This window comes from Protopterus annectens, chromosome 5.part1 (assembly GCF_019279795.1).
Source record: "Protopterus annectens isolate FY-2018-M chromosome 5.part1, PAN1.0, whole genome shotgun sequence".
Lineage (NCBI taxonomy): Eukaryota > Metazoa > Chordata > Ceratodontiformes > Protopteridae > Protopterus > Protopterus annectens.
Genome location: NC_056736.1, coordinates 560,130,140 through 560,157,779, shown reverse-complemented (window position 1 = coordinate 560,157,779; position 27,640 = coordinate 560,130,140). Strand labels below are relative to the sequence as shown.

At 38.8% G+C, this 27,640-nt stretch overlaps 1 protein-coding gene across 2 annotated transcripts in view; it reads left to right on the top strand.

Moving 5' to 3' along the window:
- NUDT15 (nudix hydrolase 15) overlaps positions 1-27,640 on the top strand; it is a 105,905-nt gene that overhangs the window by 8,231 nt on the left and 70,034 nt on the right. Inside the window, exon 2 of one of the 2 annotated variants that reach the window (XM_044073179.1) lies at positions 2,961-3,199. The exons of the other annotated variant lie outside the window; for it this stretch is intronic. Within the exon in view, the coding sequence (XP_043929114.1) occupies positions 3,093-3,199 (107 nt within the window). The 5' untranslated portion in view covers positions 2,961-3,092. The remainder of the gene's footprint in view (positions 1-2,960; positions 3,200-27,640) is intronic. 2 annotated transcript variants of the gene reach the window in all.

Below are 27,640 nucleotides of genomic sequence, written 5' to 3'. Positions count from 1 at the left end.
AACATTTTAAATGATATGCAAAAAATTATTAATATTTTATTAAAGTACAAGCTCTTAAAACACACTCAGACCCAAGAAGAGAGGAAGATCTATCAATCCAAACTGTAGCTCCATGCATCCTCATAGTTGGCCATTTGCTTTGTAGTTGTCACAGTGATTTTATAGTAGTTGGTTTGTCATCAGTATATTAGACAAATGGCACCCCTGGGACAAGATTCTCTATGACATGGATATGTTTCACTGACCTTTTTGTTCATTCCATTTTCAACATTATTCCTGCAGATCTACTCTTAGCAAAAGCACCTATACAAATATAAGAAAAAGCATATATTAAAGTTACTAAGCACGTGATAAAAAATACTTTGGACAAATATGTAATTAAAGACAAAAAGGAAAAATTATGTAAAATAAATTTATTGACCAAGTTCAAAAGTATTTATACATTTCTTATTACTTTTAATGTGTAAGAATTGTCTCATGCTCTCTGATGATCATCTTACTGAAACAGCATAACACTGTGTGAGAGAGATATACATATGTAATATTTTTGGAGGCAAATATCTCACACACAGTAAACTCGAAAAACAAAATCATCAACTTTATGCCACGTGTCACACCTCTCCAAAGCCATCACAATACACATAACCCATCATATACCGAGGTCATTAGGCCAGGCATTGAATATAATGCCCACAGAGATACCTTACTAAAAGGATGCAAGACCTAAATATGTCCTACATGGACTGACTCAAAGCCCTGTCATTATATTTGCTATCCTATAGTCTGCTAAGAGGTGTCCCATGTCTGGCATCCAAGACATCCTGTGACCCAGTGCTGATGGATTTACTACACATCAGCAAGTCAAATGTCACCAGAAATACTTGGTCTAGGGATCTAAACCTCTTCTGCAACATCAACAGAATGGTTTGTAGGGATAATTATATCTTGTAGAGGATACCACTGCTCTGGAACAGACTCCCCGTCTACGTAAAACAACGTTCATCCCTGTCCATATTCTAACGCAGCTTTGAGCTATGGATGGAAAACAGAAAATTTACCCCAGGACTGTCCACTGTACTACTAATGGACAGAGGCTGCTCTTTCTTTATTTATCCCATGCTACCCTCAAGTTATAGATTTTTGATTCCCAGTTATTCTCATTAGCAGTAATACATAATTATTGACTATTGGAAGGGATAAGGCCAGTCTCTAACCCAATGGGATAGGTTAATTCGAACACACAAAAAAGGAAATTGGCAAGGCTTAAAATTGTCCACAAGGGCAGGTAGCCTAGTACTTACCTTTGAACCTATAATGTGATTAACAGTGACTTTTTTAGTGTGCTCTCCCACCCCCTCAAAATATATATATATATATATACATATATATATCTGTGTGTGTATATTTATAATATATATATATATATATACATATATATATATATATATATATATAAATATATATATATATATATATATATACATACAGTGTGTGTGTGTGTGTGTGTGCAGTGTGTGTGTGTATATATATATATATATATATATATATATATATATATATATATATATATATATATATATATATACATAATGTGTGAATATATATATATATATATATATATATATATATATATATATATATATATATAATGTGTGAATATATATATATATATATATATATATATATGTATATATACAAACAAAACAAAAAAAAGTGCCAAGGTCACCACAGCTGAAAGGAAATAAACTTATCATAACAACAGATAAGCGCTTTTGGGTGATAACTGCGCCCTTCTTCAGATCATTTTTGTAACTCTAATACAGATGCCAATTTAAAAATTAAGTAACCAGTCACATTAAAGAGACAGTGCCCACCCACAAAGAATAGTGTCATTCATTCATAAACTGCAAGGTGCGTGATATGAAACAACTAATCAGAAGTACTGGACATATTTGCTTATGATATTCCCATTACCAGGGAGTATCTAAAAACAATCATAAAAACATATAAAATCTCAGTGACAAAATCTCAATAACATAAAATCACTTAGAAGCTGAATAAAAAAATCTAATTATTCATTAATAAAACTAATAAAGTGTGTGTGTGTGTGTGTGTGTGTGTGTGTGTATATATATATATATATATATATATATATAAACAGATCATAATGTTGTCCATGAAATGCAAAATAGCAAGAACATTTAGACCACTTGACTAACTATTCAAAATAAGTTTTTTTTTTTTTTTGAACATGCACAGCCAAGTATTTATTGCAAACTTTTTAGGTAATTCATGATTCTAGTATTACAAGATTAGTTGTTTTGTAGACAGAGAAACAAAATAATCTGATAATAGGTTTTGCCATAGCATATGTTATCTGATCTAATACCTGTAAGGCAGGATAATGTAGAGCTGTGGTCTTGGATCAGAAAAAAAGTCATCCATATATGATTTTATTTGCCACGTTGCTCACAGTTGTTCCAGTATTGTTTAGTTGGCTGAAACAAGCCTAGCCTGTCTGCAAGTTTGTTATATGATTTTTTTTTGCATTATATAATTTCACAGAGCACATAAGACACTGTATGTGTCTTTTATGTTGCTACTAAGTCAGCATTTTCAAGATTCCATTGGCATTCTAAATCCCACCTTTTTAAAACAGAAATGGCAGTTTCCTTGTCCATTCTTAAATAATTGTTATTATATGATAAAAGGTCCATTAAAGAACAAGACATTTAGCTATTCTGCATTATGTAATTTAATACTATATATGTGGAAAATGGACAGACTGGAAGAAATGTTTTCTAGCTTTCCCAGAGTGACTTAAAAGTGGATAATGCATGTATAAAAAAATGGATCCCAAATCATAACTTGAATGTGATTCTAGTCAGTAGATAAAATAAGTACAGTTCTTTTATTATTGTGCAACAGCTAATAAGTGGAAAATGGATTTCTTTCAATAGGAGCTACGTCATATAAATTACTTGACTATTGTGGTCTGGTATGTCCTACGGCACAGAACAGTTGGGGAAAATTTAAATGGAAAATATTGCACCACATAAGTATGTTTACTCAGAACTGAGCACATATAATTCATGATCAGAATCTTTGATATCTACTTGGGAATTTCTTTCAAAGCCTTTGGAATTTGTCATACCAAAATTAAGAGGGAGAAAATAATTCCATTAAAAAGATCCATTATGTAAGTAACATCATATTATTTCATCACAATGGTGGTAATTTAATGTATGCCTCATTTAATATATACAAATGGAATTAATTTATATGTCTTTGATAACTGTGTTTTTTTAGATTCATAAAGGCCAACCCAAACATTTTAATGAGGTTACTGTATAAGATATTGTTTTTTGAATAAAGATGGATTGGCAATATTTTTCCAACATTTATTTTATAACCTGTGATTTCAGATGTATGTTGTATCAGATTTGAGAAGAAAGCCTGTTAATTGATTAGAAAACTGCTGAGACTGATAACAGTATATAATCTGCAAAAGAAAAAAATTGGGGATGGGAGACGCACACGACTGAGCTTGACTTGTTGCACTTTTATCTGGATTGCTGACAACGGTTCCAAAGAAAGGAAATGAAAATAGGCGGTTGATTAAACCTTTCAGGTCATCTGTAATGCTTTTTTTGTTTGTTTAAATGCAAAAAAATAATAATTTCTATTTAGATTATCAAATGCTTTAAGCATCTGTTGAGATCAACCCCAGATTAGATTTATATGAAGAAGGGTGGGATTGAACATGAAGAATAAGAGCCTAATGACTGCCAAAATGGCTGCACACTGAGTAATAGCTGAATTTCACTTCTCCCAATGTGAAGATAGAAACTCAGAAAAGAAAGCCCATAAATGACTTTGGGTAAATTTCACTTGTTGCTTAATAAATGCACAGCCTTGATACCAGCAAAGATGAAACATAGAGAAACTTGAAGAAAATCAAACACAGAAGGTGAGGACAAAACAGTCTGGGAAGAATCCTGCAGCTGTACAGCAAAAAGCAGTTCAAGCTCCAGCTTTGGTGCAAGACATGATTTCCAGTAATCTAAAGAAAAAAAAGTTCAAATGTGCTCAGAGCTGATTAAAATACACGAGACAGTGAAGGAGTGTATCAACTCAAATAAAATACTGGGAAAATGGAAGAAGCTTTAAAAAACAGACATTCAGATGAGCTGATAAAACTGCAAAAATCAGAGGTCAAAATGAAGAAAAAGGTGGGCTGAGTATGAGACTGCAAAAGAAGAGATGCTTCAAAAAAATGGTAGAATCAGAGGACAGAGACCATAGGGAAAACATAAGATTGTGTGCTGTGCTAGAGAGAAACTGGAAGGAACAGACTGTATTAATTTTATGAAAGCACAAATAAGCAATTGGACTGGTATTCCACAGCAGGAGTTCAAAGGGCACATCATGTGAATGTTTCAAACCTGGCCATGAGAAAGTAGCCAGTACCTTTAATAGTGAAGATGCAGTCCTACCAGCACTGAGTGTTCATTTTGACAAAAGTGTAGCAAAAGGACGAAGTACAAAAAGTTGGAGACAGTAGAGGATTTGTTGAAAATGATTACTCACTGTATACCAGGCAGAAGAGGAGTACATTTATTCCAGTAAAAAGCGATTGTCACCAGGCAGGTGTGAGAGTGAAGCTGCTATATCTAACTATCTTCAGAATATGTTTTCCTGGAGGGTCAAAGTCATTTTTTGATGCAGAACATGCTAAGGAAGAAATACAAAAGTTTGTCCATCAAAAAGTGAGTGGGCTGTTAAACCGGGAGAGGGGGGGTACTCTTGTTTCTTATTCTTCTGATGATAAAGCTCATAGAGAGACTATGCCAGTGAAACATTTTCCAGTGTCCCAAAGGAAAATGCTTGAGAGACAGAAGAGCACAAGAGTTAACTAGAAGAACTAGGAGTATGCTGGAAATGAGAGACTGCAGTTGGGAGTTGGAGATCAACAAGAAGAAAACCAGCAACTCAGAAATTAATGAATAAACATGGGCCTACAAAGCATCAGCCTTATTTGTGAAATATGGCTGAATAAGAAAACCTGGAAGTATTGGACTTTTTTGGCTTTATTAACCTTATAGGGGACTTCAACTTGTATGCCCTACGTTATGTCATTAATGTATGGAAGAACATTAAGTAGGGGAAGAGGAAAGAAAGAGGTAACTTATAAGTAAAACAAATTTTCTTCTTAACAGTATTTTAATAAAACATGACATACAATACTGTATGACATTTAGTACATTTCCAGTTATTTTTGTGTGGTAAACAGGAGCATTCTATTTTTTTTCTTTCTTTCTTGTTTAGTCTTAAGAAATGTAAGCACTGTAATGTAGAAAAAAGGAAAGCCTGGACAAAATCATAATAATAGGCTGCAATGTTGGATTATTGAGGTGAGGGATAGGTTGTAAAAGTACACAGATCATATTATAATGAAAATTGATGTACTTTTTCTTACGTTTGCAAAAGGGAATGACTGGATTAAGACCCTTGGGTTGATCTAACAATAAGTTTTAAGTGGAAGTAAATAAATAAAATAATACTGAATGTAATACGTTTTCCTTTAGCAAACAAATGTTCACAGTGTAATGTGAGAAGGTTTTAGCTGAAGGCAGTTGTGTGTCTGGTTTCCATGTTTCTGTGGAGTCAAGCTGATAAAAAGGGCAATAAAAACAGAATATTTAATTTCTTTTAATGGCTGGGAGAAAATGTTTTCTGAAACCATTCAAGTTGTTTTCTACATCTAGGAGAAGAATAACGTTAAGACAAAAACAGACAGCACAGTGTAAGTAGAAGCACAAGCTGTACCATGCTTCGTAGCATGGACAACCTTAAATCTGATGCTGTAAATCTTTGTTCTTTCATAACAGCTAGGACCTCAATTCTGTCCTCGGAACTGATACGACCATTTCCCAGCTTGCGTAAGCCAAAAACTCTCAGCTAAGACCTACCCACAATGCCCCTCTCCTAGTTAACCAGATCTCGTTTGCCGTGTTCCTAGTCAGACGTCCTAGCTATCTCTCTCAAAGCAAAGTAGAAAATTGTTAATTTTAAAACAGTTTCTCTTCAAAATCATTTAATTTTTAGTCAAGTTAGCCTTTTCTTACTGTCGCCTATAACCTAAGGCTATTTCCTACCTTTTTCTTTGGTCATTTAATTTTTTCCCTCTATTGGTACTGTCACTCTCTCCTGTCTTTGACAGGCCTTTCCTTTCTACTAGTGGTATTTTTTAAAATAACATCACTGGTATTTTTGCCCTTATTTTTTCTATAGCATATCCTTGTTGCCTTACTATGTCAGACAAAGCTAAGTTGAGATTTAAACAGTGTGACAAGTGTGGACGTAAGATGCCTAACTCAGATACACATGTTCGGTGTGTCTACTGTTTGGGCATGGAACATATTAGAGCTGACTGTGACATTTGTGTTTTTTGAGTAATTGTACAGTAGCAGAACATAATAATAAACTTATCTTAAAAGGTTTACTCAAGGCACCTTTTTTCGGAGGCTGTATCTGGGTCAGAGGTCTCACCCCCTCCAAAGCCCAAAATACATAAGGACAAATGGATTACTCAAGACACCTTTTTCAGAGGCTCTATCTGAGTCGGAGGCGTCACCCCCTCCAAAGACCAGAAAACATAAGGAAAAATGGATTACTCAAGGCACCCTTTTCAGAGGCACTATCTGGGTCGGAGGTATTCCCCTTCCAAAAAAACATAAGGGCAAATGGAGTCACTCGGTTCCGGCTTACCGAACCGAGACGGATCTGTGCTTCCTTGGTGCAGACCTCTTCGGCACCAGGCTTTGTGTCTTCTCCCTCGGTGCCGTCCATAATATTCACCCCTATTTTGTTTCCGACATCAGCTCTGATGACTGTCCTGCTTCGGCACCATCCTCAGCCATGGTGCCAACAGTTTCTTCGGCTCTAAAACTCGAATACCTGCCAAGGACAGGATACCTCCAGTGCATACTGTCTCTGTTCTGACAGCAATGTTTTCCATATTGCCACCATCCACCCTTGCTGCATCGGCTCTGGTGGAACTAATGCTCTCCTGCAGCAGTGCTTGGACCGTCCGTACATTAGTACCTAGCCCGGTGCCTATTTTCTGTCTGGCGCCGTCTATGTCCACAGCTTCAATGGCTTCCAGTTCTGTCAGGGCTCCTCATGGCGAATTGTGACCCTGGTTCGAGGTTCTCCCTCCCGGTTCCGGACTCCCATCCCTCCACAGGTGGGCCTGCTGGACAGGTAGTGGACTCGCAGTCAGCACCAATGACATCAGTATCAGAACCCTCCCCTAGCATGCTCCTATACCAACTCTCTGTTTCGGGACTCTGGGCATGGGAGTCACAAGAAGCCTCCTTGAAGGGAACCCATTCTCCATAGTCGTCCTTAGACGATCCCACTGGGGAGCCACCCCAGAAGAAATAGTGCAAGAGGAAGCACCTTGATTCACTGGAGGAATCTGTCACCAAAGACACTGATTGTGATGAGGGGGAAGGTTCCCCATGGTCTCCCCCAGACGACATCTCATTCGGAGACATTCTCGAAATCCTCAAGCAGTGGGGAGACTGGCAGTCCTATAACCCTTCTTGTGAGGAATCTGTGTTCCTGCAGCCCTTCTGTGCCCAGCCATCTACTTCCTGGGTGACCCCACTGGCAGATGACCTTGTTAAACTCATTGTGCAGCGTGCCGGGAAGGCCCCAGATAATGTAGAACCTGTCCCTCGGAGGCCAGACAAAAAATTTATCTACACCTGAAGACCAGCCCCACTGGCCCTAGCAGTTGACAACTGATTCTATGGACGTGGCGGCGGTCACCAAGAGGGAACTGGCAGAAGATAGTTCCACCGTCCATCCTCCAAACAGAGAGTCCCGTACCATGGAGGACTAGTGAAATGGATCTATGCTTCAGCGACATTCGCCATTCGGTCACTGAACTATCTGGCACACTTTACTCATCTCAAAAGAGACCTAATTTCCGAAATGTCTTTCTCTTTGGTGGGGTACTGTCTGATGAGGTGCATGATACTGTCACCTCGCAGCTAGCTACCCTTGAATCCATCTCAAACCCCTTGATGTATTTGATATCTCACTCCACCGAAGGGGCAGCCCGAGCTGCCGCATCAGGCATTGTCATGAGACATAATGCTTGGATGCAGTTGTGCGACTGCGCAAACCCCTTTAAATCTTCCTTTGTCAATGCACCTGTCAATGAATCTGCACCTTTTGGACCCAAAGTATAAGACAAACTTACACGTAGTGAGAAAGACTGAAAGACCTTGTCTGCTGTGGGCATACGCCTTTCCAACCCCCAGAGTTGCTACTCCAGGAACCAGAAGGGAGGAAAAATGTGGTTCAAGAAATCCCAAGGACCTTTTCATCACATTCTTGGTGAACAATTCCCCCTGGGGAAGAGGGAGCAACTCATATGGAGGATGTCCCTTTCAGGGTAGAGGGGGTCCACGTAACCAGGGCGCTAGAGATTCTTTCTCCGCAGATTCTATCAGCGCTCCTGAGCAGCAGCCTGATTGCTTCCCTCTGGAAGCTGTCGAGGGTAATTTTTCTCTGCATCTACCAGCCTGACATCTTATTACTAATGATGTTTGGGTGCAGAGAATAATATCCAGAGGCTACCAAATACCTTTCGACTTAACTCCCAGACCCGTCAAACGAATCCCCAATGTACCACCCAGTCAGAGGGAATTAGCAGCCTTAGAGATAGAAAAGCTGCTAAGGAAAAGAGTCATCCAACCAGTCCCACCAGACCAGACAGGATCTGGGTTTTACTCGAGGTTCTTTTTTAGTGCCAAAAATGACAGGGGACTGGAGACCAATCCTGGATCAGCCTATTGAACAAATTTATCAAACCTCAAAAATTCAGAATGGTCACTATACAGTTTATTCTTCCCTTCCTAGGGAGGGATAACTGGATGTGCTCTATAGACCTCCACTCTACCACATAAAGATGGATCACTGCTTCTGGAGGTTTCTCCGCTTCCGGCTGGGAGCCAGTCACTACCAGTTCAGGGCACTGCCATTCAGTCTCTCGACAGCCCCCCCGAGTGTTCACCAAATGTATGGCAGTTGTGGTAGCTCATCTTTGACTAAGGATTCCAGGTGTTTCCTCTATCTAGACGATTGGCTCCTTACCGCTCTGACTGGGAATCTTCTAGTCCGCAACCTCTCTTACACTCAAGCACTCGCTCTCCACTTGGGGATTACAATCAACAAAGACAAATCTCAGATGTCCCCAACGAATACACTGGAATTTATTGGAGCGGTCTTTGGCACAACATCCTGTCAACTTTCTCTCCCCCCTCACAGCCTTTTGAAAATAAGACACCAAATCCAAGACTTTCTTCCACAGACCTATGTACCAGCATGTCTTGTACTGCAACTCACGTTAGTACCACTGGCAAGACTGCACATGAGAATTCTGCAGTGGCTCCTTTCTGCACAGTGGACGTTGCTAACTCACCCACTCAACCACATGATATGCCTTACAAACCGTTGCAAGGAAGAAATGCTATGGTTAATGAAGCCACAAACGAATCTTTGGTGTCGACCTTTCTGTCTTCCCCAGCCCATGGCCATGGTGACTATGGACACTTCACTGTTGGGGGGGGGGGCATTTCCAGGGAAAACCTGTCCAAGGCACTACCTGGTCCCCCATCGAGGCCAACTTGCACATAAATGTCTTGTAACTGAGGGCAGTTCTCGTAGCATTGCAAGCATTCCATGCATCCCTTCCATCGGACACCATTGCAGTTCAGTCAGACAACATGTCAGTCATCTTGTATATCAACGAACAAGGTGGAAGCAGGTCTTACCCCCTATGTCGGGAAGCCATGAGGATTTGGCACTGGGCAATAGTTTCCAACCTCTTTCTTATAGCAACGCACATTATGGGGAGTTCCATCCTTATTGCGGATAATCTGAGCAGGAAGATCCTGATGCCTCACGAGTGGTTCCTCAACCCTGTAACGGCAGATCGGATCTTCCAGCACTGGAGCAAGCCTTGCTGCGACCTGTTTGCTTCCCCTCTAAACTACAAATGCAGAAACTATTTTGCCCTGATCCCCCCTCAGGGGGAAACACCTAGGGACGTTCTAACACATGATTGACCCCCGGGTCTTCTGTATGCCTTTCCCCTCATCCTAAAATTTCTGGCCTCATCTGATTCGCAGCCCGTGGATCCTGGATCATTCCCAGGACCTGTTATCTCATCCTCAGGGACTGATTCATCTGAACCTGCACAGTCTCAAGCTCACAGCTTAGTTCCTCCACTTCCATTGATTGCCAGGCTGCCTGACATCCCATCTCCTGTTCGTGAAATTCTTCTGGCTTCACACAAACCTTCCACTAGAAAGGTTTATTCTAGTAAATGGACTAGGTTCTCTATTTGGGCCAAAGACCAGAACGTAGACCCTTTCTCTATGCCTATTCAAAAGATCCTACAATACCCGAGTACCCTATTACGTGCAGGAGCCTTAGCTTCAACAATCACTGTACATTTAGCAGCTATTGCCAGTTTTCATAATGGTCTTGATAATTCTTCAATTATGTCACACCGCCTATCCAAGACCTTTTTTGAAGGGAATATTACATGTTAAACCTCCAGTCAAGCCTCCCTTAGAACCCTGGGTCTTGACTCTGGTGCTTCAGTCTCTCACAGGTTCTCCCATCGAACTCTTTGATTCATGTGATTTGAAATTTTTGTCATGGAAAAGCCATACTCGAGTCCTTAATTGATCTTCCACATGGATAGAGTGTCCCTTCGTACTGACCCTTCTTTCTTGCCCAAGGTCATTTCTGGCTTTTCCATTAACCAATCTGTTGATGTGCCGGTTTTCTTCCCTCAGCATTCTAATTGAGGGGAGTACCTTTTGCCCACCCTTGATGTGCATCGGCAGCTTCGTTGTTATTTGGAAAGGACTAAATCTTTCAGGAAAACAGATCAATTGTTTGTGGTCTTTGCAAGACCCAGATTGGGTAAACCCGTTTCCAAAGTGACTTTATCCTCTTGGCTTAGAAACATCATTACCTTTGTCTACCAACAGAATAAGCTGTCCTTACCTTCCAGAATAAAGGCTCATTCTACTAGATCTGTGGCTACTTCTGAAGCATTTCATTCCAGAGTCTCTATGGATGATATATGCGCAGCAGCCACTTTGGCAAGACCTCATACCTTTATATCTCATTACAAATTGGATTTGACCTCCAGGGGACAAGAATCTTTTGGTTCTGTGGTGCTCAGGAATATCCTTCCTTAGGTCCACCCAGGACTCGAGTAGCTGGGGACTCTGTCATAGCTGTAATGAAAGAACAAAGCTTTACAACATCAGATAAAGAAGTTATGTCTGACCATAATGTTCCATCTGTGTTGTACATCTTTGTTCATTCATTACTTCCCGCCCTCCTTCCCCCTGCCTGGACTACTGGTGCACTTTAGGAACTCCTGGTTGGGGTATTTGCTCAGACAGAGCCTCCTACTATCTTTTCTATTACTAATCTTTTATCTAGGGTGGGCAAACTCTATCTGGAGTAACTAGGAGAGGGGCATTATGGGTAGGTCTTAGCTGAGAGTTTTCGTCTTGCGCGAGCTGGGAAACAACCGTATTGGTTCCGAGGATGGAACCGAGGTCCTAGCTGTAATAAATGAACAAAGATTTACAACACAGAACATTATGGTAAGACATAATTTCTTTTTACAGGTTAAATAAAACCTGTGAATGTAGCTGTCAGTCTGAATCAATTATTCCTATTGGGAGAGTTAAACTTCATTATCTGTAGATGTACGTAGTTTTTTGTGTGTGTTTTTTAATAGGTTATAGCAGTGTCCCTGTTTTGCTTGAGGGTTTTAATTAAAACAAAGTCTTGTAAGATGTGACTTAGGTTCAAATGGAGATGACAAGAAACAGCTGTATAAAAGATTAACCTGCCAGACATTAGTGAGTACATGAAGTATAAAAGCTGAAATGCACAACACGTGGGAATAATAACTTCTTATCATAATGGCAGCACTTTCCATATTATCATTGAACATGAATGGTCTCACAGGTATACATGTAAAAGAAAGAGTAGTGAAATATATTAAGAAATGGATATTGCAAATAGCTGTGTTACAGGAGACACATTTGGAAATAATTAAACATGAATTTGATGAAGAAAGGATTTCAGGATGGTTATTCATCAGAATGTCTGGGACAGAGGAAAAGGGTGTACTTATATTAGTTGCTAGAGGAGCTCCAGTAATGATAGAAAAGGGAAAAAATAATGGCAGATTTATAGTAGTAAACTGCTACTGGGAAGGAAGGAGGATTATGCTGGCATGTGTTTTTATATTCTACCTAAAGTTGCTACAGTGGAGCCAAAGAAAAATTTGGGAAAAATAATCAGTATTCTGCAGGAAGTATTACTTGTAGGTGGGGACTGGAATTTGATTTACAACAGTGAATATGTATCCTGGGGACCAAGAGAGGAAATATAATAAGATGGTCAATCTTTGAAAAAATTATGAAAATATTTGGTATGGAAGGTGTGAATTTAGTAGTAGGAACTTGTAGAGAAATTTACATTTTATTCCCCAAAGGTATGAAAACTTTGCTAGGCTAGACAGAAATTGTCATTTGTAGGAGCAAGTTTTGATATGCATCCAATAACTGTTGCAGATCATGAGCCAATAATAACTAAAATAAAAAAAGCGCAGGTTAATGAAATAAAAATGAGACACTAGTGCTTTCCCACCTATCTGTTAAACAGAGAAGAATTTAAGGAATGGGTAATAGAAATTATTTGGGAGTTGTAAGGGAAGATAGAAATTTCCCCAGAGAATATAGCTAGGATGTGGGATAACTTAAAGGTGGAGTTCAAAAATAGGATAGAAATAAAAGAAAAAATGATTAGGAAGTAATAAGAAATATTTAGAGGTGCTGAAAAAGCTAAGTGTTGCAGAATGGTGGGGGGTTCATAGAACAAGAAGAGGCTCAACTGCAAAGTACTAAAGAGAAAATAAGGGACTACCTGTGTAATATGTACGGGTTTAGAGAGATTGCTGCTAAGCAACTATTTTCTGATAACTCCAAAGCACAAAAGCTTTTAGCACAATGGCTCAGGCAACAGAAAGTAGAAAGAATTGTTTCCAATCTTAGGGAGCCTATAACAAGGAAAATAAAATATTGTGTAGAAAAGTTTGAAATATTTCAGAAATTTAATGAAAGTCTGTATAAAGCATAAAAATGAGGACATCAGGAAAAAGTGCAAATGGAAATGTTTATGGAAGAACTAAATATGCCAAGTTTAGAGATAGATAATGTTTAATTATTAACAGTTTGGATAGAAGGAGATGAGATAAAAATGGTGATGTATAACAAATCTACAGGAAAGTCTCCAGGAATAGATGGTATTTCTGTGAAAGTTTGGAAGCAAGGAGAAATTAAATTGATAAAGGATCTGGAAGGTTTTGTTTAACAGTATTTTAAAAGAAGAAGTGTAAATATCTTGGAAGAATGTGCAGTAGTGGCAGTACTTAAAGATGGTAAAGACCCAACAGATCCAGTAAACCATGGTTATAAAGTGTTATTTCTATAATGGCTAAAAGAATGGCAAAAGTGATGCTAATATTTATAGATATGGATTAATGTGGTTTTGTGGAGGGGAGACAAACATTTGACAACATTAACAGAACATTGATGATCCAGAGGGAATTAGAATGCACACAAATACCACCGTTCTTCGGGTGTCTTGATGCAGAGAAAGCATTTAACAGAGTAAGCTGAGATGTTATGAGTAAGACAATGAAAGCATTTGCATTCCCTGACACAATAAGGTTAATTAGGAGTATAAATGAGGGATTGGAGAAGAAAATTAAAGTGAAGGGGTTCCTCTCTGATAAGTTCTGTTTGAACAGAGGAACCAGGCAAGGGTGCCCACTTTCTTTTTTATTTGCTTTATATTTAGAACCATTAACAAAGAAAAAAAGGACTCAGAAATTCAAGGATATAACTGATATGGTAACCAAAAAAGTTGACTTTATTTAAAGATGATTCTGTGTACCTGATAGGGATATTTCAGTGTTGTGGAACATGCTGAGACAGTTTCAGGTCTTTTTGAGATACAGAATTAATGAAGATAAAGCAACTGCAATAGCTGTAAACCCAGACACAAATTGGTTCAGCAATACCCATGTTTAAGGGGACATGATAAAATGAAGTACTTAGGAGTATGGGTTAAAAAAAGGATTTTTTATGGCAGCTAAGAATATCTGGGAAGAGACTATACAAAAGATAATCCATAAAATAGAGCTTCCAGTTTCTCAGTTTTTGTATCTGAATAGCAAGATGCAAGCAATGAAAATGTTTAGTCCCTTTAGTTTTATTCACAGGTCAGGCATATTTTTATCAACCAGAAGAGAAGTTGTTTAATAAAGATGTTTCTTGTAAAGCAGATGAGAAGTAACGAGTTGAAGGATTTTAACTGGGAAGGGAATAGAGCAAGTGTCAAGTGGGATAAGTTGATCCAATAGAACAAGATGGTTTGGAATCACCTGATATGAAGAGGTATTTCAGAGTCACACAGATACGCGGTGATGGTGCTGCGGTAGCGTTGTCGCCTCACAGTAAGACGCTGTCTGGTTCGATTCTCAGCTAGAGCGTCTTCTGCGTGGAGACATGCGTGAATGGGCGTACCTTCATTGAAGGTTGTGTGTCAGGGCTGGTAACTCGGCATGTAAAAATCAACTACCAATCATTAGTGGACCGGAGTTCCTCTGTGACAACCCCTAACCGGGAAAAGCCAAAAGACACAAAAACAACAACAGCCTAAGCATAAAGCTGTAATTCAAAGTAGAAAGGGTTGATGATGAATTGGGGATATGCTGAAGAAATAGGGGAGACTGGGATTTTGGATGCAGATTCTTAGAGAGTGCAACAATAATCATACAGAATATTATAATCGTAAAGTAGCGGAAATATTTTAAGAACTAAGCCAACATGGGATGGAGAAAGGAGATTCTGCCAATGGGGATTACTGCAATTAGAGGTACAGAGAATAGGTAAGAGGGAGCTGGAATTTACTGGAGAAAATTGGCAAAGCAAACAAGGGATTGGAAGCAAATAAACAGAGAGGGAAAGGAAATAGAATGGGAAGAGGACGATTTGGACTGCAAGCTAGAGATAACCTTCCCTATCAAGGATTGATATTGCAGGAAAGACAAAGAAAAAGGGATAGGGGGGCCCTAAGTGAAAGACCAGCCCTGGTAGACTTTTTAGTAGAATCTAGAACAGAAGCTGCTGTTAAAAAAGGGATAATTAGTAGGGCATATAAATATTGCATGACAGCTACATGAATCAGTCAGAGGGGGTTAGAAAGGATTAGGAAAATCAAGATTGGATATGCAATTCACAAAGAAATGATATGATAATATGTATGGCTGTTAAATATGCAACAAAGTCTAAAAGATTTAGGATTGTTGCTTGGAAGTGTTTACATACATATTTATATACCCCAAGCAGACCTCAGATATGTTTTCTGCAGGTAGATTACAAATGTTGGACGTGTGATGGGGAAGAAATGGTAACTGGGAACATACTTTTTGGCAATGTAATGAGTTGGCATACTAAAAATTTCCTGCAGTTTACTCTGGCAGAAATACTAGGCGAGCAAATTGGTGTAACTAAGGGAAGGATTTTTTGAGCTACAATACAGAATCAGAATTGCCAAGGCTTAGAAAAGCCTTAATGTGTTTAATTCTGGTGATTGCCAAAGAAGCAATTACTAGAAAATTGAAATCAAAGTCTAAACCAACCATACTAGAAGTAGTGAATATTGTAACAGATATAAAAGAACAGCAAGTAGGATCTTTAGAAAAAGGTAGGAGCAAATTACATAGGGGGAAAAATGGGAATTGTGGAAACAAAACATGCAGAATAATGTTTTGGAAGAGGAATAAAGTTTAAGGGAGGGTAGGAATTGAATGAACTATGTAATGGCTGAATGGCTATGACTGTATAAAAGATTATAAGTGGCGTATAATGTTTGCAACTGAAAATGTCTGTATAGTTTGTTTTCATTAATATAAATGTAGGATTGTTTGTCATAAGTGATAATTCAATAAAGATGTTTCTTGTTCATAAACATATAATAGGTGAGGGCACGTCCCTCCATGGTATAAAACCAGTTTGGAATTTTCCATTAGTTAAGGTAAAAGAGACAAAAATAATAATCACATATATCCTAATCTGGATTCAATAGAAACACGAGTCAGAAATTATCCCTTTGCATTGGATCCTTACTAGGATTTTGCAATAAGTATTTTGTTCGTGCTAAAAGCATTTTGTTAGGAGAGTAACCATGATAGGTCTGTCATTTAGGCAGATTTGTGGGTTGTTTATGTTCTCAGCAACATCCCAGCTATGAGGGCATTTTGAATGGGCAATGGTGATATGTGACCTGCTTTGCTGCAGAACCCCTATATCGTCAACTATACAAGTGCACACTGCCACGCACTTGTAAATTGAAGACTGCTTCTAAACAGTGGCTTAGTTCACCACATTCCCACTCATTAGACCACAAGTGTTAACCAGTTCGTCCTGTGTATCTATGCAGGTGGATATTTCTGTCAAGTGCACAAGCTACTAACTGAATTTGGTAACCTAGGCCGTAGTCAGGGCTTTATCCCTATGTACTTCCAAAAGTGGTTCAGTGAAGTGTGATAATGATTAAAATGTCTGGAGTATATTTGAAGTGTGAACCAGAAACTGAGAATGAGGAGGATACATGTTTAGTAAGAAAAGTTACTTGAATGTGCTAATGACTATTTCAATAAAGTCTCTGTTTTCAGATTCGCCTTTAGACATACCCAGAGTTCATTTGGCTGTTTCCCTGATAACTGCAGCAATTCCAGCACTGTTTCTAGATTTACCTACAGCTGTTTTAGAGCCTGTCCATCTTTGTCTTACAGCTGCAAAATTTCTTTAAAGAATGTGTTTTTCATGAAAAAGCCTTTCTTGTGATGGGTCATTATAAAATGAAATGAAACACAATTCCCTTTCAGATGATTTTGTATGCTTTTCAGGTTGTATGAAGTCAAATAGATCAGCATGTCTTTATAGACCTAACAGAAATGAAAACATTTAGTAGAATTCAAATTTTGTTAGAAAAATGTAAATAAATGCCTCATCATTCTTTGACCAGTATGATATGAATTGCATGGTTACAGTTCAGCAGTAAGTTAGAAATACTTAACCGATATCTTGTTTGAGTATTTATGGTAGAAGTCACATTTCCTTTATCTCAATTTAAGTTAATCCACAAATCAAAACTGTGTTCTATCCCAAATTCCTGTAGACTTGATCAAAACATCCCCTTCTTTGGAGAAGATCTAACCAAACGTGTACTAAATAAATAAACGCCACATACTGTACACTTACTAAATACATAAAAGGTAACAATAAATGTTTGCACAGAACAAGATAGATTAGCTTTTTACAGTGGATATAAAATGTTTACACACACACCTGTTAAAATGCTAGGCTTTTGTGATATAAAAAAATGAGACCACGATAAATAATTCCGAAACTTTTTCCACCTTTAATGTGACCTATAACCTGTACAATTCAATTGAAAAACAAATCTGTTAGGGGAAAAAATGTAAAAAATAAAAAAACGTACAACATGTTGGTTGCACAAGTGTGCACACCCTTAAACTAATACTTTGTTGTGTGTGTGCACGTGCACTCTTAAACTAATACTTTGTTGAAGCACCTTTTGAATTAATTACAGCATTCAGTCTTCTTGGGTACAGACCTGCCATCAATTAAAGAGACACTGATTAACTACAAATAAAATTCAGCTGTCCTAGTAGGATTTTCCTGAAATTTACTGAGTTGCGTGCTACAGCAAAAGCCATGGTTCACAGAAAGCTTACAAATCATCAAAGAGATCTCATTGTTGAAAGGTATCAGTCAGGAGAAGGGTGCAAAAAATTTCCACAGCATTGGATATACCATGGAATACAGTGAAGACAGTCATCAAAAAATAGAGAATATATGGGGCAACAGTGACATTGCATAGAACTGGATGTCCCTCCAAAATTGATGAAAAGATAAGACAAAAACTGGTCAGGGAGGCTGCCAAGAGACCTACAGCAACACTAAAGGAGGTGCAGAAATTTATGGCAAGTACTGGTTGTGTACTACATGTGAAAACAATCTCCTATATTCTCCATATCTCTGGACTATGGGGTAGGGTTCCAAGACGGAAGCCTTTTCTTACACAGAAAAAACATCTGTGCCTATCTAAAATTTGTAAAATGATGCATCGTCTCCCAAAAGCATGTGGGAAAATGGGTTATGGTCTGATGAGACCAAGGTTTAACATTTTAGCCACAATTCCAAAAGGTATGTTTGGTGTAAAAACAACACTTCTCATCACCAAAAAAAACCCATCCCCACAGTGAAGCATGGTGGTGGCAGTATCATGCTTTGGGGTGGTGGAGGGAATTATGAACAGTTCCAAACACCAGTCACCTTTGTCCCAAAACCTTCAGGCATCTGCTAGACAGCTGAAGATTAAGAGGAATTTCACGTTTCAGCATGACAATGACCCCAAGCATACATTCATATCAATAAAAGAATGGCTTCACCAGAAGAAAATTAAAGTTTTGGAATGGCCCAGCCAGAGCCCAGACCTAAGTCCAATAGAAAATCTGTGGGGTGAGCTGAAGAGGGCTGTACACAAGAGATGCCCTCGCAATCTGACAGATTTGGAGCACTTTTGCAAGGAAGAGTGGGCAAATACTGCCAAGTCAAGATGTGCCATGCTGATAGACTTCTACCCAAGAAGACTGAATGCTGTAATTAAATCAAAAGGTGCTTCATAAAAGTATTAGTTTAAGGGTGTGCACATACAACAAAGTGTTAGTTTAAGGGTGTGCACACTTATGCAACCAGTGTATTGTATGTTTATTTTTTATATTTTTTTCCCCCTGGATCAACTAATCCATAGTCCCACCAGGGGCTCCAATATCCTAGACCTGGTTATTACCAACATGGGAAACCAATGCTCCATACCTATGGTCACCCCCTCGTTAGTCAGGTCTGACCATAAGCTAATCACCCTCAACATCCACATCCCACCCCCACCCCCCAGTAAAGAAACCACCATAAAAAACTTCTCCAAAGCCAACTTCATGCTACTCAAGTCAGAAGTGACAAACTTCATGACACCCATGCAGACGGGAACTGAAAGTCCAACTGCTGCATCCTACACTAAGGCACTGTACGAGCACATCCACTCATGCATGAATCGTGCCATCCCAAATAGAACCAAAATGCTCTCATCCAAAAAAAGGAAGCCAATCTGGTGGTCCCCTGCCATAAACAAACTTTACAACAAAAGGAAGAAACTTTTGCAGAAAAGTGGAAAATCCCAGGATGCAAGAAACTCCCTTACTAGCCTCAGTAAGAAACTGAGATGCCTCATAAAATCCTCCAAAGCTAGTTACGAAAATAAAATTGCCAAAGATTCCAAAGACAACCACAAAGCATTATATAACTATGTCAAGAATCTAAATGGCAATGCTCAGATCTGCTCTGAGCTAAAACAGAATGTTATTAAATATACTGATCCGAAGGATATTGCCAATATCCTGGCAGATCAATTCAGTGCCAACTTCACCCCCCCTCTCACCCCCTAAATGACCCATCTCAATACCGGAAGATTGCCAAATTCCAGTAATAACGGCCACACAGGTACAAAACGCACTCTCTAAAGCCAAGAATACAGCATCCATGGGACCAGATGACATCCCGGGCTGTGTACTACATGAACTACAATATGAACTGGCACCTCACCTAAGTGTCATGTTTAATCATAGCCTCACCTCAGGTTTCGTGCCCACTGAGTGGCGCAGAGCTACAGTTATCCCAATATACAAGGGGGGATCCACCTTGGATCCCGGAAACTACCGTCCCATCAGTCTGACAAGCCTTATCTGCAAGGCCATGGAGCGTATTATCATGGAACTTATAAACAAAGACATTGGCAACCTTCAAACACTGGACCCCACCCAGTTTGGGTTTGTGAAGGGCCGATCTTGTCTTCTGAACCTGATTGACTTCTTTGAATCAGTCTCCAGAGCCATGGACAAGGGTAAGGTGGTCCACACAGCCTATCTAGACCTTGCCAAGGCCTTTGACACCACCCCCCACTCTGGAATCATAGATAAACTTACTAAGTTGGGCATTAATCCCTATGTCACCCAATGGGTTGCTAAATGGCTTACTGATAGAACCCACACTGTAAAAGTAGCCGACTCCAAATCCAGCTCCAGACAAGTGACAACTGGAGTACCTCAGGGTTCAGTCCTGGGGCCGCTCTTGTTTGGCATCTACTTCTCTGAAGTACAGGTCAACACTAAGGGACTCTGGCTAACAAAGTTTGCAGATGACTGCAAACTGGGAGCCATTATTGAATTCCCAAATGATGTGGATACTCTACAAAAGGGCCTTACAGAAACAGATGCTTGGTGCCAGAGCCATGGGCTCAAGCTCAATGCCAAGAAATGTATTGTTATCCCCTTTGGGAAAAAAACATGTATCCATGAATTACCATATAGGTGGCAGTACACTAAACACAGAAAGTGTGATAAGAGACTTAGGGACACAGGTGGACAATGGTCTCACCTTCGATAACCACATCGCCACAACAGTTAGGAAATCCTTCTATGTGGCACACCTCATCACGAAGGGCTTTGCATCCAGAAAAAAGGAGGTCATTGTCCCACTGTACTCATCCCTCATTAGACCCATTATAGAATACAACGCCCCATTTGGTATGTACCTCTCAAGACATCTGTAACAACTAGAAAGGCCTCAGAAATACCTCACTAAAAGAATCACAGGCCTAAAACAGATGCCCTACGCTGACCGCCTTATAAAACTCCAGCTATACTCTGTCGCATATCGTCTACTCAGAGGCGATCTCTGCTTAACATACAAAGCCATGTCAAACCCAGAGCTGTTGGACATGCTACACTTAAAGAAATCCAAATCCCTCAGAGCTACACGCTCCAGGGGTCTAAACCTTGTCATCACAATAAACAAAACATGCTGGAGGGATAGGTTCCTGACCCAGAGACTCCCCAGACTCTGGAATAGATTGCCTACATTTCAAGCAGAGTGCCTGTTTGGACCTCTGCAAGAGGAACCTTGACGATTGGATGGGAGAAAGGAAATTCACCCCAGGGATCACGTCAGTCGCCCTGCTAGACAGGGGTCCAGGAAAGTAAATAATGTGGGAAGAAATAGCCAGGGAATTGTTATGGCTAGGCTTGTATAGGTATATATACAGCTTGTAGGCTGATAGCCTAGTACCAACCTATGAACCTATGAACCTTTTGTTTTTCAATTGAATTCTATAGGTTATAGGTCACATTAAAGGTGGGAAAAGTTTTGGAATTATGTATTGTGATCTCATTTTTTATACCACAAAAACCTGGCATTTTAACAGGGGTGTGTAAACTTTTTATATCCACTGTATATATTCCAAGGAAAATAACAGTTGCTTTAGTAGGAATAAGAAAATGCCCATCATGATCATCTGTTCCCTTTTTCTGCATGAGATCAGGATGCTGTCAACTGTCTCCATCTCTCTCGATTCAGTTCTGCACTCTTACCTTCTTTGACACTCCATGCCTGACTGTCACAGGTCTTCTGTCAGACAATCTATCCACCCTTGATGGATGCCGTCATTTCCTCTTACCTTTTTCCTGTCTGTCCTGAATCATCTTCACCGGATTGCATTCTGGTTTTCTGCATATGTGTCAAAGCTACCATAATCTGTTGTCTTTGACTTTCTCTACAACTGCAGCTGCTTTGGCATCTGCTCTGATGTCATCATTCCTTTGTCTGTCTCACAGTGTGCATCCTACCATCTGTGTCAGGCAATTAATCTCTATCACCCCTAGCTTCCTCAACTGCTCTGCATTTACTGCCCAGGTTTCTGTACCATACAGTAGTACTGGTCGCATCACTGTTTAGCATGCCTTACTTTTCAGCTTCTTTCACATTCTTCTATCATATACTACACATGACGCACTGTGCCAGTTGGCTGCAGCCCTTCCGATTCTAACTTTGACCTCCTCAACCACCCCTTCCAGATACTTGAAGCTGACATGTTCCCCTGTTTTTCATTCTATTTCAATCCTCAGCTCTTTCTAATTTCCCCATTTGCTGCCATTACAACTGCTTTATCTGTATTCTGTTTCATCCTAGGTGCCTTCAGATTTGCATTCCATTCCCCTATCCTTTGCCGAAGTTCTTGCCATGAGTCTGCCTGTAACGCCACATTGTCTGCATACAGCAGCTTTGTTGATCTATCCCCTCTGAACTGTTTGCTAATGTTGTCAGTCACCAGTGTGAACAGGCAGTGGGCTCAGAGCTGAACCCTGTTGCACACCCACTCCCACCAGGAACCCCTCTGTGAGACTGAACACTGTTCCTGTTTAAGTCATTGGATCCTTGTACATAGCCAGCACTAATTTTATCAATGTTTTTGGGGCTCCAAACCACTAGACTGCCCAAATCAGCTTTCTTGGGAACTTGTCATACATTGTCTCAAGTCTAGTGATGCCCTGTTAGACTATTTCCTCATCTGTAGCTTCTTCTCAACTATATGTCTCACTGCAAGCATCAGGTCAGTTTTGCTACATCTTAATCTGGATCCGAACTGCTCATCTCCCATCTCCCTTTCTTTGTACTACTCTTCATCTAGCATAGATGTGTCCAACCTGCGGCCCGCGGGCCGCATGCAGCCCTCAGACCTCTGCCATGCGGCCCTCTACCTCTAACTCCAACATCGATGTATGCATGCCCCAAAACACTTTTTTGTTGTGTTTTTTGTGGCCATGACCTCTAACTCTAACATTGGTGTGCGCATGCACTAAAGCATCCTTCTAGTTTTGATTTTTTTGTGCCAAAGAAGGGCCTATGTGTTTTCTCCATTATTTCGTGTCAAAGAATCAATGTGTGTGTTCTTGCTGAAGAGGGACTCGTCTATGGATTTGCTGCCATTGTATTTTAAAGAGACAGCGCTTAACCTGTGTTAATAGGTATGTATGGTGTGAGTGAGTGCATGCATGAACGCAGAATGTGTGCGTGAAAGTAGAAGTATGTGTGTGTGTGTGTGTGTGTGTGTGTGTGTGTGTGTGTGTGTGTGTGTGTGTGTGTGTGTCTTTTTATGTGTGCATGACAGAGAGACAGAGACACACATGCACAAAGAGGCTAACATACAAAAAAGTTAACTCACAAATGCATTCTACATTAAAAGTACACTTTCATTAAATTGCAACTTTTCTGACAGGGAGAGTGTTGTATTGAATATGAAATCATACCTCTCAACTGTATGGATTTTTGAAGAATGTCTGGATTTTTGCCAAATTTTCCGATTTGTGTCTTTTGCTTAGGAAATAAAAGTAGTCATCCAAGGTAATGCAGTCCCAGGGATTAAGAATGAGACAGCAGCCTAGGGTTAATGGGTCAGTAATGGATTGACTAATGTGGGACTGTAGCATATAAAGTTTATTGTTTTTGTTTGACAAACAAAAAAATCACCCAGTACTGTCTTGTCATTGGTGGGTTCTAAGCAGTGGTAGATTGGACAACAGTAAGCATATCTTTGTTGGATCATCAATACTGGCAAATCAAGTGGGCTCAATGTCATTTTTTAAATGTTGTGGGTTTTAGTGTGTATGTGTGTATTTGTGTTGGGAGTACTACAATAGTAGATGATTATTAAAGACAGAGACTTACAAACTGTGGAGAATATGTTTCTTTGTTTCAAAACCTGATACCTGGGTACTAGGAATGCCAAAAATAGATTTTTAAGACATAGCTTCTTGTCATTTACAGTGGATGGATATTTACATTTAATGGACAATGTTAGCAGTATGAGTGTGGTCCTGTAGGGATCGGGAGGATGCTAAGTCTACCACTGCCAATGCTAAAAGTGACCTGGAAATGGATATTGTGATGTTACTGAAAAATACAGCAAGTGGGCTTTGAAATGTAGTTTAATTAAACAAAGTGCACTTGCAATTTACAGGCCATAATTTAATTTATTTCAGTAGTCCAGATCCTGGTAGATTGTATACCATTAGACTTAATTAGGGAGACCTGTCATTCTGTGGAAATAAGCAGACCTAGTTTCAGTGAAAGCTCTGTGGTTGTTTGCAGGTAGGAAGTTGCAGGATGTGGAGCTAATGTGTTTGATTATTTTTAATGGATTTGTCATTTCAAAGTATGGTTTTCTTTGTTGCAAAAGAAGGCAGGATTGAATGAGCCATATAATGTTTAACTGACAATAATGGGACAGAAACATTATACGTGATGTATAATGTTTGCAGCTACACTTGTTTCAATGGTGTCTGTGATGCATAACTATTTTTGGGCCTGTGTCCCAATTTTATTTTTTGCTTTGCCCAGAATTCTTGCTCTAAGGTTGAGAGGTATGGTTCCATGCTAAATCAGAAGGTTGTATTTACCTTGGAAGACTTTTCAGCATAATTATGAGAAACAGTGTTTTTAATATCTCCACTTATTTCCAATATAAACTGCCGTGTAACCTTGCAAATAACTTTCTTATTACGCTCCTTTAATTCTTTTGGAATTGACAGGTTTGCTTCATTGGTCCGGACGTAAGCATAGTATACTGTGACTGATTTCTTGCAGCAGTCTGTGGCTTACTTATCACAATAACTTTTCCTGTGTTTCTGGGTGTGTGATAAATTTAACAGTTTTAAAGATGTTTTCCAAATTTAAATAAATACATAATACATAAAAAGTAATCCTTTCTTCACTTTGAGCTATTGACAAAGTGTGGGAATTTTTTTTTTTTTTCAAAAGCTATGGTCAGCATTACAGATTAGTAAACAGTTAGTCTGTGAATAACTTCTGCACAAATTAAAATGTCTGAATGTCAAATGGCTTTAGATTGGAGGGAAGTTATATGTTTACTCCAGTATGTAGTATGATCTTAGAGAGTTTATAGATTTCTTATTGATTTAATTTTTGCTGAGCAGTTGTTTGTTGATTTATTGATGGTCCTTTCGGTGGTTGGAAATTGCATGGATGAATCCATTTCTATTATGATTTTTTTTCAGATATTTTGACTTCCAGACAATTTCAATCAGTGAGACTGTGTCATGTGATTACTGAGGTTGCCTATTTTACATGTAGGGGCTTCTTTTCTGTGTGTGTGTGTGTGTGTGTGTGTGTGTGTGTGTGTGTGTGTGTGTGTGTGTTAAACAGAGATTTAATATGTATACTGAATATATTTTTGCAAATGGAATTCTTAGTTAAACAGGCCCCTCTTCTTAGACAAGTAGACTTGAGTAACCAATATTAGATCTTAGCCATCCAGCTGGGAAAGTTTAGTATGTGGATTTTCCTTCCGGTTTGATGAAGGCTATGCTACTTACTTAAGGAGTACATTCATGGCTATCCATCCAGTTGTAGTGTTGTTGAACTACATTGTTTGATAATGAGAGGAGCTTTTTACAGAAGTTGAAAGTTTTTGTGTCAAGAACCTGTCCACACAAAGTGACTTGTTTATGTTGCAGTGAAGGCTGTGGTGTTTGTAGTGAGTGTTTTAAATATAACCAGTATTTCTGAGGTGGAGAAAGTCTCTTAAGGCAGGATCTTTCTTAGCCTGGAAAGCAAGCCAGTGATGAAATTTATAGTGGCCAGTGAGAGACAGAGGAAAGCAAGAAGCTTTTTAATCTGTTTGGATAACTAAGTGAACTCAGTCCTTTGACCTTTTGCAGAAATGGTTGTAGTCTTCTTTTGGCATGATGTTTTGCTGAGGCTCATGCCAAAAGGGGTGTTGCGCTCAATAATTGCTCTTGTAAAGGAAGAATACAGGGATGTTATGACCTCCTTGTCCCTGGATGAGATACCCTTACTAATGAGGTGGGCCATGTAAAAATCTTTCCGTACAATGGAGAAAATGTGGTGGTCAAAAATCAGGTTTCTATCAACCTGGGTGCCCAAGCACCTCACAACTGATTGCGTGCTTACAGCATTGTTATTAATGTGATAATTTGTGGGGACATCACTCTCCTCAAACGGGATGATTGCACATTTTTTGGCATTTAGCTTGAGGCCATGTTTCTAGCACCAGTCATTTGTTTGGGTGAGACCCTCTTGTAGCTTATTCAGAATTGTTTTATTAAGTCAGTAATGTGAATTCTTTACTTTATTGCAATTTTTTTGGCTTATTTTTGTGGATTATAGTATTGTAGGGCTGCTAATGTTGACACTGTGTGTAGATGGACTGCTGGAGTGGTTTTCCCAGTGAGAAATGCTAGTGCTGTAGTGAATATCTGTTTATTTGTAAAAAGAAAATCTATATATTAACTAAGATATTAGAGTTAACTGTTAGATTAGGGAATTAAAATCAGAATAAGAATTAGAATTTTAAGGCAAATATTAGGCATTTATTGCATTTATTAATTGTTCGAATGCACCTACAGTACAGCCAGGAGGTCAACTTTTGCCTCCTGTGGCAGCGAAAGAGTTAACTATATGATATATTTTATATGCGGCCCCAAGACAATTTCTGTTCACTCAATGTGGCCCCGGCAAGCCACTGATCTAGCAGATACCCTTTAGTATAAATAAATTGCAGAAGTATGTAGTAGAAAATACAATTTATATATATATATATATATATATATATATATATATATATCTAATGTGTGTGTATATACAAAACACTTTGTCCTGGTAGACATTAATGAAGCTTAATTATTTAGCATTGCGAAACAAAATAAGCTGTTACATTTTATTGTTAAACTAAAAAAAGATACCATTTATAAACAAGCATAAACAATTTATTATGAATTTCTCCTTAGCTGTTTAGTTTATGTTTTGCAACATGTTTAGTAACAAAAATAAAAGTGCAAATGAAAATCAAAACACAGTGGAAAAATAGCAAACGGGAAGAATTCTGATAAGATACATCAGAGAAATATACTAATTAATTTCTAGAAAATGGCATTTAAATAAATGTCCTTTGTTGCAGACTGTAAAATAAGTCTCTTTTCAGTATTTGTTAACTAGTGCTTTGTCATGGAGTCCACTCAAAAGTTGTTATTAGAATCCATGTTTATGTATTACCAGCAAAAGAAATGCACTAGATAGAAATTGATCAAATTTGCAAGCTTGTAAGTGTGGCTTCTGTTAACTGATCTTGATATTTGTATACAACAAAACCAGGAAAGAGATGCCAGGACTGTGTGGTACTAAAACACTGCATCAAAATCTGTGATACTAATCGCTATACTGTTAAGCTTTCAAATATCTTTTTTTTTCTCTAATTAAATGTCCCTTTATAAAGGGAAGCAAAAAATTAGTTGGGGATGGAAATGAGTTCATTTTTTAAATGTAGAATTTTTATCCTTCAGAAAGAACTTTGCACTTGACTGTAAACATTAATTGAATTATACATTTACTGTACTAGACATACAGAATCTGTAGATAAGACAAGTTTTCTAGAGATTTATCTGTGCACTACAACAATAAATGAAATATAATTTGATATTATATAGTATCTTTCAAAC